Source organism: Hyla sarda, chromosome 1, assembly GCF_029499605.1.
Source record: "Hyla sarda isolate aHylSar1 chromosome 1, aHylSar1.hap1, whole genome shotgun sequence".
Taxonomy (NCBI): domain Eukaryota; kingdom Metazoa; phylum Chordata; class Amphibia; order Anura; family Hylidae; genus Hyla; species Hyla sarda.
This window is the reverse complement of record NC_079189.1, coordinates 14,539,819-14,551,776: the sequence shown is the minus strand read 5'-3', so window position 1 is coordinate 14,551,776 and position 11,958 is coordinate 14,539,819. Positions and strand designations below refer to the sequence as shown.

General features: G+C 39.8%; 1 protein-coding gene across 1 annotated transcript; it reads left to right on the top strand.

The window, feature by feature from the left end:
* Positions 1-745: 745 nt before the first annotated feature.
* On the top strand, positions 746-11,657 carry LOC130312198 (vomeronasal type-2 receptor 26-like). Its single transcript, XM_056552565.1, has 3 exons — positions 746-812; positions 7,969-8,055; positions 10,616-11,657. Exons 1-3 carry the CDS (start codon positions 800-802, stop codon positions 11,518-11,520), a joined length of 1,005 nt encoding a protein of 334 aa, XP_056408540.1. The 5' UTR covers positions 746-799; the 3' UTR covers positions 11,521-11,657.
* Positions 11,658-11,958: the final 301 nt, after the last annotated feature.

Below are 11,958 nucleotides of genomic sequence, written 5' to 3'. Positions count from 1 at the left end.
GGATTTGGAGTAATAAGCCCTCTGTTTGTATTTCAATATAGTCATCTTCTTAATTGAAATGATTATATTGAAATGGAAGGATTATGTCAGGCTGTTTGGTACCAATATAATCAGATGTTATGATATGAAAGATATATGAAAGATACAACATGGCAAAGCATCCATATTGAATCAAAATGATTCACTTTAATGAATTTCCACCAAGTCAGGAAGTTTGAGAAAAACAGAGTGTTTGAGAAAGACAGAATGGAATGTGTAAAGTAATCAAAGTGGATTAGACAAGACAATACCCATGATGTTTTACAAGTCTCCAATGAAAGTCCCGGAGAGTTAAACTCATTGCCTGTCATTTTTTACTCCAATGGGAAGTCTGCTCTGTACACCTGGATACATCTCTGGCCATCTATTTGAGATAGTATCAATGGCATTGTCTTGTATTATGTGTATACAGGTGATAAGGTGGCCAAAATAATCTTTTGCATCTCTAACACAATTATAGTAAATTAATCTTTAGCTGTGATGTCATGTACCTAGAACATGATTTCCATACACACACACACACACACACCAGTCATCATTGGATGATCTGATATTTGTTTGGGTGGATCTTTAAGATAGAAAACAAGCTAAAAGCAGGTGTAAGGAGGACTGAAGGGGAGACCTGCAAAAGAAGGCATCACAGAAGCATTACAAAAGTTCCTAGAGGCTACCTGAAGGGGCTACCTGATGACCGGTTATTGACTACAGGCGTTTCCATGGGCCCCAGACAGACATCTTTCTTTTATCCAGAAGTACAACTATGCCTACGCTTGGTAAGATACACAGGTTTCTTATTTGATTAATTTACCTCCTTTTTAATTTAGATGAGATTATGTCATGAAGCTGAGCAGACCTGGCTTATGTTTAATAAATTATGAGATGGTAATAGTAGTTTATAAGCCACACCCCCTTCTACTGCAGATGAACGGGGTGCATCTTATGGGCATCAATACAATGATCATATTGCATATAGCATATTGTGGTTAGAACTGGGTGGGGTTTACTCCCATTTCATATATATATATATATATATATATATATATATATATATATATATATATATATATATATATAATGCCCATTTGATATCTTTTGATGTGATGATCTCTATGCAAAGTAATCCACTGATATCTGAACTAACCTACTTCTGTAACTAAGTTTAATATTGTTAAATAACTTACTAATATATTATTGATTTATATCTGACATTAAGTTATTGATATTCTTTATATAATGTCAATAATATTATGGTCTGTTTTTATCACTCTCCTTTATGTTAATCAACTGTAATCAATAAATGTACATATCATTTTTATAAGAACTGTGTTATCATTTTATTATATTGAAAAAATTACTTCTACCGCTACTTCAAAGAACTAATTTCTGGGAAAATAGTCGGGCCCAGATATGGTGAATTGCATTGTTTGTATATTTTTGGCAATTCATAACGGTCATAGCATTTTTTATATTTTTGTTAATATTAACCAATATTAATTAAACACTCAAGGACTCAGGGAGGATCCCTACCTGCCTCCTGCATGTGCGATTGCCGATTCACTGCTCAGTGCCTGAGATCCAGGCATGAGCAGTCAAGCGGCAGAATCATTGATCAATCTTATCCTATGTGTGTAATGTTATAGCCCCCCTATGGGAGCTATAACTGCAAAATAAAGTGAAAAAAAAGTAAATAAAGATCATTTAACCCCTTCCCTAACAAAAGTTTGAATCACCCCCCTTTTCCCATAAAAAAAATAAAACAGTGTAAATAAAAATAAACATATGTGGTATCACCACGTGTGGAAATGTCCGAATTATAAAAATATATCATTAATTAAATTGCACGGTCAATGGCGTACGGGCAAGAAAATTCCAAAGTCCAAAATAGTGTATTTTTGGTCACTTTTCATATAATGAAAAAATGAATAAAAAGCTATCAAAAAGTCTGATGAATACAAAAATGGTACCGCTAAAAACTTCAGATCACGGTGCAAAAAATTAGCCCTCATTTAAACATATTAGCTTTCGTGCATGTAGTTATAATTTTTTCCAGAAGTAGGACAAAATCAAACCTATATAAGTAGGGTATCATTTTAATCGAAAGTGTCATTTTTACCGAAAACTGTACTGCGTGGACACGGAAGCACCCAAAAGCTACAAAATGGCATTTTTTCTTCAATTTTGTCGCACAATGATTTTGTTTTCTGTTTTGCCATAGATTTTTGGGTCGAATGACTGATGCCATTACAAAGTAGATTGTAAAATTGATGGTGCAAAAAATCAGCCATCATATGGATTTTTAGGTGCTAAATTGAAAGAATTATGATTTTTTTTAAGGTAAGGAGGAAAAAACGAAAGTGCAAAAACGAAAAAACCCTGAGTCCTTAACCCCTTAAGGACCAGGCCATTTTATACCTTAAGGACCGGAGCATTTTTTGCAATTCTGACCACTGTCACTTTAAACATTAATAACTCTGGAATGCTTTTAGTTATCATTCTGATTCCGAGATTGTTTTTTCGTGACATATTCTACTTTAACTTAGTGGTAAAATTTTATGGTAACTTGCATCCTTTCTTGGTGAAAAATCCCAAAATTTGATGAAAAAAATGAAAATTTTGCATTTTTCTAACTTTGAAGCTCTCTGCTTGTAAGGAAAATGGATATTCAAAATATATTTTTTTTGGGTTCACATATACAATATGTCTACTTTATGTTTGCATCATAAAATTTATGAGTTTTTACTTTTGGAAGACACCAGAGGGCTTCAAAGTTCAGTAGCAATTTTGAAATTTTTCACAAAATTTTCAAACTCACTATTTTTCAGGGACCAGTTCAGTTTTGAAGTGGATTTGAAGGGTCTTCATATTAGAAATACCCCATAAAACACCCCATTATGAAAACTACACCCCCTAAAGTATTCAAAAAAACATTCAGTAAGTGTATTAACCCTTTAGGTGTTTCACAGGAATAGCAGCAAAGTGAAGGAGAAAATTCAAAATCTTCATTTTTTACACTCGCATGTTCTTGTAGACCCAATTTTTGAATTTTTGCAAGGGATAAAAAGGAAAAAATTTTTACTTGTATTTGAAACCCAATTTCTCTCGAGTAAGCACATACCTCATATGTCTATGTTAATTGTTCGGCGGGCGCAGTAGAGGGCTCAGAAGGGAAGGAGCGACAAATGGTTTTTGGGGGGCATGCCGCATTTAGGAAGCCCCTATGGTGCCAGGACAGCAAAAAAAAAACACATGGCATACCATTTTGGAAACTAGACCCCTCAGGGAACGTAACAAGGGGTAAAGTGAACCTTAATACCCTACAGGTGATTCACGACTTTTGCATATGTAAAAAAAATATATATTTTTTTTACCTAAAATGCTTGGTTTCCCAAAAATTTTACATTTTTAAAAAGGGTAATAGCAGAAAATACCCCCCAAAATTTGAAGCCCAATTTCTCCCGATACAGAAAACACCCCATATGGGGGTGAAAAGTGCTCTGCTGGCGCACTACAGGTCTCAGAAGAGAAGGAGTCACATTTGGCTTTTTGAAAGCAAATTTTGCTCTGGGGGCATGCCGCATTTAGGAAGCCCCTATGGTGCCAGAACAGCAAAAAAAAAAACACATGGCATACCATTTTGGAAACTAGACCCCTCGGGGAACGTAACAAGGGGTAACGTGAACCTTAATGCCCTACAGGTGTTTCACGACTTTTGCATATGTAAAAAAAAAAAGTATTTTTTACCTAAAATGCTTGTTTTCCCAAAATGTTTACATTTTTAAAAAGGGTAATAGCGGAAAATACCCCCCAAAATTTGAAGCCCAATTTCTCCCGATTCAGAAAACACCCCATATGGGGGTGAAAAGTGCTCTGCTGGCGCACTACAGGTCTCAGAAGAGAAGGAGTAACATTTGGCTTTTTGAAAGCAAATTTTGCTCTGGGGGCATGCCGCATTTAGGAAGCCCCTATGGTGCCAGAACAGCAAAAAAAAAACACATGGCATACCATTTTGGAAACTAGACCCCTCGGGGAACGTAACAAGGGGTAATGTGAACCTTAATACCCTACAGGTGTTTCACGACTTTTGCATATGTAAAAAAATATATTTTTTTTTTACCTAAAATGCTTGGTTTCCCAAAATTTTTACAATTTTAAAAAGGGTAATAGCAGAAAATACCCCCAAAATTTGAAGCCCAATTTCTCCCGATTCAGAAAACACCCCATATGGGTGTGAAAAGTGCTCTGCTGGCGCACTACAGGTCTCAGAAGAGAAGGAGTCACATTTGGCTTTTTGAAAGCGAATTTTGCTCTGGGGGCATGCCGCATTTAGGAAGCCCCTATGGTGCCAGGACAGCAAAAAAAAAAACACATGGCATACCATTTTGGAAACTAGACCCCTCGGGGAACGTAACAAGGGGTAATTTGAACCTTAATACCCTACAGGTGTTTCACGACTTTTGCATATGTAAAAAAAATATATATTTTTTTTACCTAAAATGCTTGTTTTCCCAAAAATTTTACATTTTTTAAAAGGGTAATAGCAGAAAATACCCCCCAAAATTTGAAGCCCAATTTCTCCCGAGTACGGCGATACCCCATATGTGGCCCTAAACTGTTGCCTTGAAATACGACAGGGCTCCAAAGTGAGAGCGCCATGCGCATTTGAGGCCTAAATTAGGGACTTGCATAGGGGTGGACATAGGGGTATTCTACGCCAGTGATTCCCAAACAGGGGGCCTCCAGCTGTTGTAAAACTCCCAGCATGCCTGGACAGTCAACGGCTATCTGGCAATACTGGGAGTAGTTGTTTTGCAACAGCTGGAGGCTCCGTTTTGGAAACAGTGGCGTACCAGACGTTTTTCATTTTTATTGGGGAGGGGGGTTGTATAGGGGTATGTGTATATGTAGTGTTTTTTACTTTTTATTTTATTTTGTGTTAGTGTAGTGTTTTTAGGGTACAGTCGCACGGGCGGGGGTTCACAGTAGTTTCTCGCTGGCAGTTTGAGCTACGGCAGAAAATTTGACGCAGCTCAAACTTGCAGCCGGATACTTACTGTAATCCTCCGCCCATGTGAGTGTACCCTGTACGTTCACATGGGGGGGGGGGGGGGGAACATCCAGCTGTTGCAAAACTACAACTCCCAGCATGTACAGTCTATCAGTGCATGCTGGGAGTTGTAGTTTTGCAACCGCTGGAGGCTCCGTTCTGGAAACAGTGGCGTACCAGACGTTTTTTATTTTTATTGGGGAGGGGGGCTGTGTAGGGGTATGTGTATATGTAGTGTTTTTTACTTTTTATTTTATTTTGTGGTAGTGTAGTGTTTTTAGGGTACAGTCGCACGGGCGGGGGTTCACAGTAGTTTCTCGCTGGCAGTATGAGCTGCGGCAGAAATTTTGCCGCACCTCAAACTTGCAGCCGGATACTAACTGTAATCCTCCGCCCATGTGAGTGTACCCTGTACGTTCACATTGGGGGGGGGGACATCCAGCTGTTGCAAAACTACAACTCCCAGCATGTACGGTCTATCAGTGCATGCTGGGAGTTGTAGTTTTGCAACAGCTGGAGGCACACTGGTTGTGAAACACCGAGTTTGGTAACAAACTCAGTGTTTTGCAACCAGTGTGCCTTCAGCTGTTGCAAAAGCTACAACCCCCAGCATGTACGGACAGCGGAAGGGCATGCTGGGTGTTGTAGTTATGCAACAGCCGGAGGCATACTACTTTGGCTGGGGATGCTGGGGATTGTAGTTATGCAACAGCTGGAGATACACTGGTTTACTACTTAACTCAGTGTGCCTTCAGCTGTTGCAAAACTACAACTCTCAGCAGTCACCGACAGCCAACGGGCATGCTGGGAGTTGTAGTTATGCAACCACCAGATGCACCACTACAACTCCCAGCATGCACTTTAGCTGATTGTGCAAGCTGGGAGTTGTAGTTACACAACAGCTGAAGGTACACTTTTCCATAGAAAGAATGTGCCTCCAGCTGTTGCAAAACTACAAGTCCCAGCATGCCCATAAGGGCATGCTGGGAGTTGTGGTGGTCTGCCTCCTGCTGTTGCATAACTACAGCTCCCAGCATGCCCTTTTTGCATGCTGGGAGCTGTTGCTAAGCAACAGCAGGAGGCTGTCACTCACCTCCAACGATCCAGCCGCACAGGTCAGTCCCTCGTCGTCTCCGCCGCGGCCGTCGCTCCTGGGGCCCCGATCCCAACAGGGACGCCGGGGATCGGGGTCCCCAGCACCGGGGGTCGTCTTCCCGCACCCGCTCACGTCCTCCGGAAGAGGGGCGGAGCGGGTTGCGGGAGTGACACCCGCAGCAGGCGCCCTGATTGGTCGGCCGGTAATCCGGCCGACGAATCAGGGCGATCGTGAGGTGGCACCAGTGCCACCTCACCCCTGCTGGCTCTGGCTGATCGGGGCCGTCTCTGACGGCCCCGATCAGCCAATAATTCCGGGTCATCGGGTCACTGGAGACCCGATTGACCCGGAATCCGCCGCAGATCGCTGGACTGAATTGTCCAGCGATCTGCGGCCATCGCCGACATGGGGGGTCATAATGACCCCCCTGGGCGATATGCCCCGATGCCTGCTGAACGATTTCAGCAGGCATCGGGGACCGGCTCCGCTCCAGATGGTTGCGGGGGGCCGGTAAAACACATGACGTTCTCATACGTCATGTGTCCTTAAGGACTCGGAAATGGAGACGTATGAGAACGTCATGTGTCCTTAAGGGGTTAAAGGGGTACTCCTGTGGAAAACTTTTTTTTTTTTTTTTTTAATCAACTGGTGCCAGAAAGTTAAATAGATTTGTAAATCACTTCTAATAAAAAATCTTAATCCTTCCAGTACTTTTTATGGGCTGTATACTAAGGAGAAATCCAAAAAAGAAATGCATTTCCTCTGATGTCATTACCACAGTGCTCTCTGCTGACCTCTGCTGTCCATTTTAGGAACTGTCAAGAGCAGGAGAAAATCCCCATAGCAAACATATGCTGCTCTGGACAGTTCCTAAAATGAACAGCAGAGGTCAGCAATGAGCACTGTGATCATGACATCAGAGGAAATGCATTTCTTTTTTGGATTTCTGTTTAGTATACAGCCCCTAAAAAGTACTGGAAGGATTGAGATTTTTTAATATAAGTGATTTACAAATCTGTTTAACTTTCTGACATCAGTTGATTAAATAAAAAAAAGTTTTCCACGGGAGTATCCCTTTAAGGGTTTAATAATTCATAAATGAGCTATTACCCCAACTTTGTGCCAATAAAACATTCCTAGCACCAATACACCACCCCCACCAGCCAGAACTGTTGTCACCCAACAGGAATAATTCATCAATTGTTACTCTTTGTGCCAAATTCAGACCCGCCCATTCATCTGACCAGGAAGTATTTTTTACTGCACAGTGACCAAGTTTTGCACTCTTTCAAATATTGGGGTCTTGCCATTCTTTTTCTCTTAGACAGCAGTGCCACATGAACTAGTCATCTGCTTTAATTACTTATTCACGCTAAGGAGCAACAGGTTGAGCATTTGGACATGTCATTTGGATCACCATCGCAGTATTTGGGTACAATTTTTTTTAAAACTTGTACCACCTGCTTTTCAGAATATTTCCTGATATCTTCCTCTGACCCCTTTTACCCTTGTAAGCATCAAACTCCATATAGTGGGTGCATAGAGGCTGTAGGGGGCCAGATTCGTTTTTAGGGTACAGCCCTGCTTAACCTGGGAAGACTGTAACAAAAGGGTCTGGGTGTTTTCCCTCAGGCACATCATTCTCAGCATTCTCTCCACACCACTGCATGAAAAAGCCTCAACGTATGTTCACTTGCTATGACAATTCTTAGATTTAATGCATTTTATATTTTATTTTATTTAACATACCAGATGCCACATTCTCGGTGTAATGATCCTTGTTCTCCAGGATACAGAAAAGCTTCTAAACGAGGATATCACATATGCTGCTATGACTGTGTGCCATGTTCTGAGGGTGAAATGTCCAACACAACAGGTAAATGTAAATATATTATACACCACATAACTCAGAAAGTATAGAAGAATATAATTTCTGAGTTATTAAAGGTTCAAAGGACCATGTATTGTTTTCTTCAAAAGAGGGATTTCACTGTATTTTTGTAATGTAGGATGTGCAGCATTTGAACGGTTTCCTTGTTCAAGCATGTCCACAACCTATCTCTAATTTGGTTAAGGATTTCAATTTCTCAAACCAATTAATCAAAATATCAGGATATCTTATCAGAACACTCAAACAAGGCTTCATTCACATAACAACAATCACTACATGTCAACACATACAAACACAGCATAGACATCTCAGACAGAATGACACCAAATCTGGTCATTTCATACCATAATTAAAAACTCAGGATAGGTTAAATTTAGAGATAAGTTGAGTAAGGACATATCTTTAGGTATTTTCTGCAGTGTTCTCCCTTCCTGGTAGTAAAAAGGTATAAGTAGTGCACTTTATATTAAATACATAGGGGTGTAATTATAAAATGGTGCACAGGCAGCAATCTCTGACCTGATTCCTGAAGAAGCTCAAAAGCTAATATTACCAGTGTAGTACCAGCTAACTTGTTTGCTGTGGTGCTATATAACTCAGTAAAAAATTGCCCTGTTTTATAGGGATGATTTAACTAATCTTAGGATATATATTGCTTAGGGGTAGGATTGGTGTATACCTTTTTCTAGCCCCAACCACTGTTTCTACTTACCTGGAGGATCCACCCTTAAAATACAGCCCCCTACGCTGAGTGGAAGTGTGTCAAGAAGCACCAAACAGTCCAAGTTAATAACACACGGACAAAACAATACCAAATCAAAAGATAAGAAGTAAACAAGAGAAAATCAGAGGGTCAGAACTAAGAGGGCAGCATAGTGCAAAAAAAAAAGAGACAAAACTGTGTCAAGACAGGCAAGGGTCAAACCTACAGAGTGGCAAAGTATAAAGTTAGCAGGCTAAAGCGAAGTCAGGCAAAAGGTAAAGCCACAGGAGGTTAGAACATTGTAGAAACGCTGGAAAACAGGAATGCTAGTGACATAATGAACCTCAATCATGGGATAGGATTGAGATGCAGATCAGTATAAATCTCCTGCCACTGTGAGGTGTGAGCGCCCGCTCCACAGCTCATAGGCCCGGTGCTCCCACCTCCTGAGAGGCCGGCCAGTGTCTCAGTTTTTTACAGGTTGCTGTGCGGCCAGAAACATTATATCATGAGTCAGATGTTGAAAGGGAGCCTGTCTGTGCATCAACGTCAGGAATGACTGCTGAGTGGGATGGAGATCATTCTCCAAAGGGTTGTAGGGAATAGCCCCAGGTGTGCTTTAATGGGTGGGGTGACTGATGTGTGGGAGGGAGAAAAGTGACCTCCCACATACAAACAAGGGATCCTGAGACTTGTAGTTGAATGGAGGGAACTCAAACAGGAAATAGCCATTTCATAAAAAGAAAGCAGTGGTGTTATAGGGGGACTCACAACATAGCCATTTAGCACCAAGACAAACCTAGATCCTTCCTAATTATGTCCATTACTGCCTGGCAGGTAAGTACTAAAATCATCTTATGGTGAAGAACCCCTTTAATACACACATGCAGAGGCTTCTGGCTTTCACTTTTGTAATGTTTTTGGTATTTATAGCATTCTATATATATTTACTTCTATTGTTACTTTAACTCTTTAACGACTCAGTCTGTTTTGGCCTTAATGACTGGGCCAATTAAAATTTTTAAGTTTTGTTTTTTTTCCTTTTCATCTCCTAATAGCCGTAACTCTTTCAATTTTCCACCTACAGGGCTAAACACATGAGCTTATAATGACATCACTCATTTTACCACAAAATCTACAGTGAGGCCAAAAGAAAATTATTTGTGGGTCGAAATGACATGGTATCATTGTAATCGTATTGACCTACAGAATAAAGATACTGGTTATCATTAATGTTGAGCGCGAATATTCGAAATGCAAATTTTTACCTTGAATATCGGAACTTGGCGATTTTGCAACTATTTAGAATATAGCAATATATTCGTAATGATGAATATGCCTTGTTGCTTTTTCTTCACACATCACAACAATGATGTGTACTGTGTAAAAAAAAAGTGATCATCCCCCCCCTGCTTCCAGCTTGTGGTCCAAAGAAGGCTCCAATATTATTTACTGTGTGAGTAGATGTGGAGCACGAATATTTCGTATATGCGAATATGCAAATATTCGCGAATATCTGCACTTCCAGAGGACACTGATTCCTCCCTTCTTTTGGGTGAAAGATATAATCGCGCATGCACACTATGCGAATGTCATTACGAATTTTTGCATGGAAAAATAGGGAACGAACATAGCGAATATGCAAATTTCACAAACATAGGACAAATATTCATCCATATATTTGTGAAATAGCGCACATTTGAAAATGGCCCCTGCCATTCATCACTAGTCCTCATTTACTAAGAGTGGAGTGTGATACTAAAGGGTTAATGAATATGTCAATGAATTAATTTTCTTATTCAGGCAACATAATTAATATTTCAATACATTTTTTTTTCTTAGACAGTGAAATCTGCCATAAATGTCCTAATGAAGAATGGTCTGATGAGAAGAAAGAGAAATGTGTTCCCAGAATATACGAGTTTCTGTCTTACAAGGACGATATATCTTTAATATTTTTAGGATTAGTTTTATTTTTTTCTTCTATAACACTGTTCACATTGGGAACCTTCATTTATCACTGGGACTCTCCAATTGTTAAAGCCAATAACCGGACTGTGAGCCTCATCCTCCTGGTCTCCATCTTGTTTGGCTTCCTCAGTGTCTTCTTCTTCCTTGATCGTCCTGTGGACATAACCTGCTTGCTGAGACAGACATCATTTGGAACTTTCTTCTCCATTGGTGCTTCTTGTGTTCTTGCTAAGACTATCACAGTCTGCATCGCTTTCAAAGCCTCAAAACCTGGAAATATCTGGGGAAAGTGGCTCACAGGGAATGCGTCATATTATATAATCTTCATATGTTCTTCTGTACAAGTTCTCATTTGTGTTGTTTGGCTGTTGGTGTCACCTCCTTACGTAGAATTTGACCATCGCTCTTATCCTGGGAAGATCATCATTCAGTGTAATGAAGGGTCTGACTTGGCCTTTTACCTCATGTTGGGTTATATGGGGTTTCTGACAGCTGTGAGTTTTGTTGTGGCCTTTATGGTGAGGACATTACCTGATATCTATAATGAAGCCAAGTACATCACCTTCAGCATGCTGGTGTTCTGCAGTGTCTGGATTGCCATGATTCCGGCTTATTTGAGCACCAGAGGGAAATTCATGGTAGTTGTAGAGATATTTGCCATACTGACCTCATGTGCTGGTATTCTTGGTTGTATATTTCTACCAAAGATGCATATTATCCTTTTAAAACCTAACTTAAACCTTAGAAAAACTATTATTGGAAGAAACATGATATAGTGTAATACATGGTGCATATTAGTATCTGTTCATCTAGTTTAATGTATTTTTGACATTTTTTTTTACCTCAGCATTTGTTTTATTCTTATAACTTAGAATAACCTTAAAGTGTACCTGTCGTTAACCAAAATATTTGATATAATGTACATAATACCATTACATGTATATTTTTGTAATATACACTGCTGAAAAAAATAAAGGGAACACTAAGATAACTCATCCTAGATCTGAATGAATGAACTAATCGTATGAAATACTTTCGTCTTTACATAGTTGAATGTGCTGACATCAAAATAACACAAAAATTATCAATGGAAATCAAATTTATCAACCTATGGAGGTCTGGATATGGAGTCACACTCAAAATCAAAGTGGAAAACCACACTACAGGCTGATCCAACTTTGATGTAATGTCCTTAAAACAAGTCAAAATGAGGC